Raw genomic sequence first — 2,519 nt, 5'->3', positions numbered from 1 at the left:
TAATAATATTTACTTGAAATATTTTGTTTATTCCAAACAATTAATAAAGAATACTATATAAGAATTTAATAAATAAAATTATTAAGAATTAATTAATGTAGTGAAATTCCTTATAATACTTATAACACTTTATAGATAATATATATATATATATATATATATATATAACAAATATAAATATCAAAATATTTTTTAAAATATAACTGAATTTAATAATATATAATAAAAATTATATTTTAATATTTTTTTTATTAAGCATTATTTTTATTATTTATTAAAATAAAAAAGAAATTAGCAAAAAATAATTAATTTAAAAAATCTTTTTGAAAATTATTCAATGAAATCAAAATAGTTTAATATTTTAAATATCTATTTCAATTTTATTTGAAATAAAATTAAAATAATGATGAATAACTTTAAAAAAAATTTAATTAGATATATTTTACCTAGATAACATAGCCATTGGAGTAATTTTTAAATTAGACATTAGCATAGCTGTAATTATACCAGAAGCTTCTTTATGAATAATTTCTTTTGTTGCTTCGGGAGTCACATCTCTTTTAGAAAATCCTGTACCACCAATTGTTAAGATGACATCTACTTGTCTATTATCACTCCAAGAAATTAGATTTTCCTATGTATAACAAATTTATATAAAACACTTATATTATTAAAAGCGTTTTTTAATTGTAATGTAAAAAAATATAATATATAAATGTAATGTAAAAAAATATAATATAATTATTAAAATTCTTCTTTATAATTATACCTTTATTACATATTCTTTATCTGGAACAATACTTTTATGATATATTTCACCTTTCAAAATCTTTCCAATATCAGAATTCTTATCTTTAATACATTGCTCTATTTCAAATCCACTTTTATCCTCACTATTATGTTTATAACAGCTATCACTAACTGATGATAAAAATATAAATTTTATTATTAAAAAATAAAAACTTATGATATAAGTAGTAACAAATGTTCAATATAATTCATTTTTTATAAAAAAAATTTTTTATAAAAAGAAATGTAATTTTAATATTGAATTGTAATAACTATAATAATTAATTAAAAAATGATTTGTAATATATTATTAAAATTATATAAAAATTAAATTTATGATTTATGCTATATATAAAATAATAATAAAAATATCTATATGTTCCAATTTAAAAATTTTTAAATTTCAATTTAAAATTTTTATATACAATAAATATAACAAAAATATAATAAAATTACCTGTTAATAAACCAAATCTTATTGAATCCATTCTTTTATATAATTATTTTCACATAGATACTTAATAGTAATAATTCTTTTAGTAAATTTCTAATAACAAAAAAAAAAATAAGAAAATTAATATATATATATATAATATAATAATTAAAATTCTAGTTCATATATTTTATAATTATGATTCATAAATATACAACTTAGAAATTTAAATATGACAAATATTATAACATAAAAATATATAATACATATATTACTTTTAATATTCTTGGATAAAGATAAGTTACAAGATCATTATCGCAAAAATTCCTTCTTGAAAGAATAATATCACGTGAGTATTCCCACTCCACTCTTTACACTTACATAACATAATTTCCCACATAATTTGTCTATACATGATTATTAGAAAAAAATTATTATTGGCATTGTTGATAATTATTGACAATTATAAACCAATTATAATATTGAAAATTATTAATTATTATTTACCAATAATTATCGATTATTAATATATATCGATTATTATTATATTATAATTAATATGTTATTCAATTCAGTTGAATATTTTTTACAAAAAACATTATATTAATTTTAATTTATATATAATTAATTTATATTATTATATAAATATATAACATTAGTTAATATAAAATAAAATATTATTATCGGAGATATTTAGATTTAATAATTATTTTTAATAACTCAGAACTGAATTATGCTCAAGTTGCTATAATTTATTCTTTTATTTTACTTTGTCGTTTTTATTTTTAAGACTTAATTTCTTTACATTTTTTTGTTCCAAAATTTCTTGTAATTTAAAAATAAATCGTCAGTTTTATAATAAAAAATTATATGAATCGCAAAATTATGATCAGAATGAAATATAATTAAACAAATTTTAATTCTTGATACAATTAATAAATCACTAAATTTAATAAATATCTATTCAGAATTAAAGAGTGAGAAAAGCAAAATCTGTAAAAAAAAATATAATTCATAATAATTTAAAATTTTTTATGTTTTTTTTATATTTATGATTCGAATCACTACAATCTTGATCTTAGATTTAAAAAGAAAAATCTTAGAAACAAAAAAAATTTTAATTAAATTTTTTTAAAAATAAATAATAATAAAAGATACTTTAATATTAATTATGATTCACTTAAAATATAAAAATCCAAAAAATGATCATCTATCACTATCATTAAAAAAATTATTTACATTTCTTCAAAGAATTCAAAAGAAAAAACAGAAATTTATCTGGAAATGCCATAATAAAA

The 2,519-nt window shown here is 15.2% G+C and overlaps 1 protein-coding gene across 2 annotated transcripts in view; it reads right to left on the bottom strand.

Moving 5' to 3' along the window:
* LOC102681703 (gephyrin) overlaps positions 1–1,341 on the bottom strand; it is a 4,017-nt gene extending 2,676 nt beyond the window's left edge. The window contains exons 1-3 of one of the 2 annotated variants that reach the window (XM_006623760.1): positions 1,246–1,341; positions 770–921; positions 447–634 (exon numbers count right to left, since the gene is read on the bottom strand). In XM_006623760.1, coding sequence (XP_006623823.1) covers positions 447–634; positions 770–921; positions 1,246–1,276 — 371 coding nt within the window. In that variant the 5' untranslated portion in view covers positions 1,277–1,341. Of the gene's footprint in view, positions 1–446; positions 649–769; positions 922–1,245 lie in introns of those variants that run through there. The other variant, XM_006623761.2, reaches the window with a different exon arrangement.
* Positions 1,342–2,519: the final 1,178 nt, after the last annotated feature.

The sequence above is a fragment of the Apis dorsata genome, unplaced genomic scaffold (genome assembly GCF_000469605.1).
Source record: "Apis dorsata unplaced genomic scaffold, Apis dorsata 1.3 scaffold_941, whole genome shotgun sequence".
Classification (NCBI taxonomy): Eukaryota; Metazoa; Arthropoda; class Insecta; order Hymenoptera; family Apidae; genus Apis; species Apis dorsata.
This window is presented reverse-complemented; position numbering and strand designations above follow the sequence as displayed.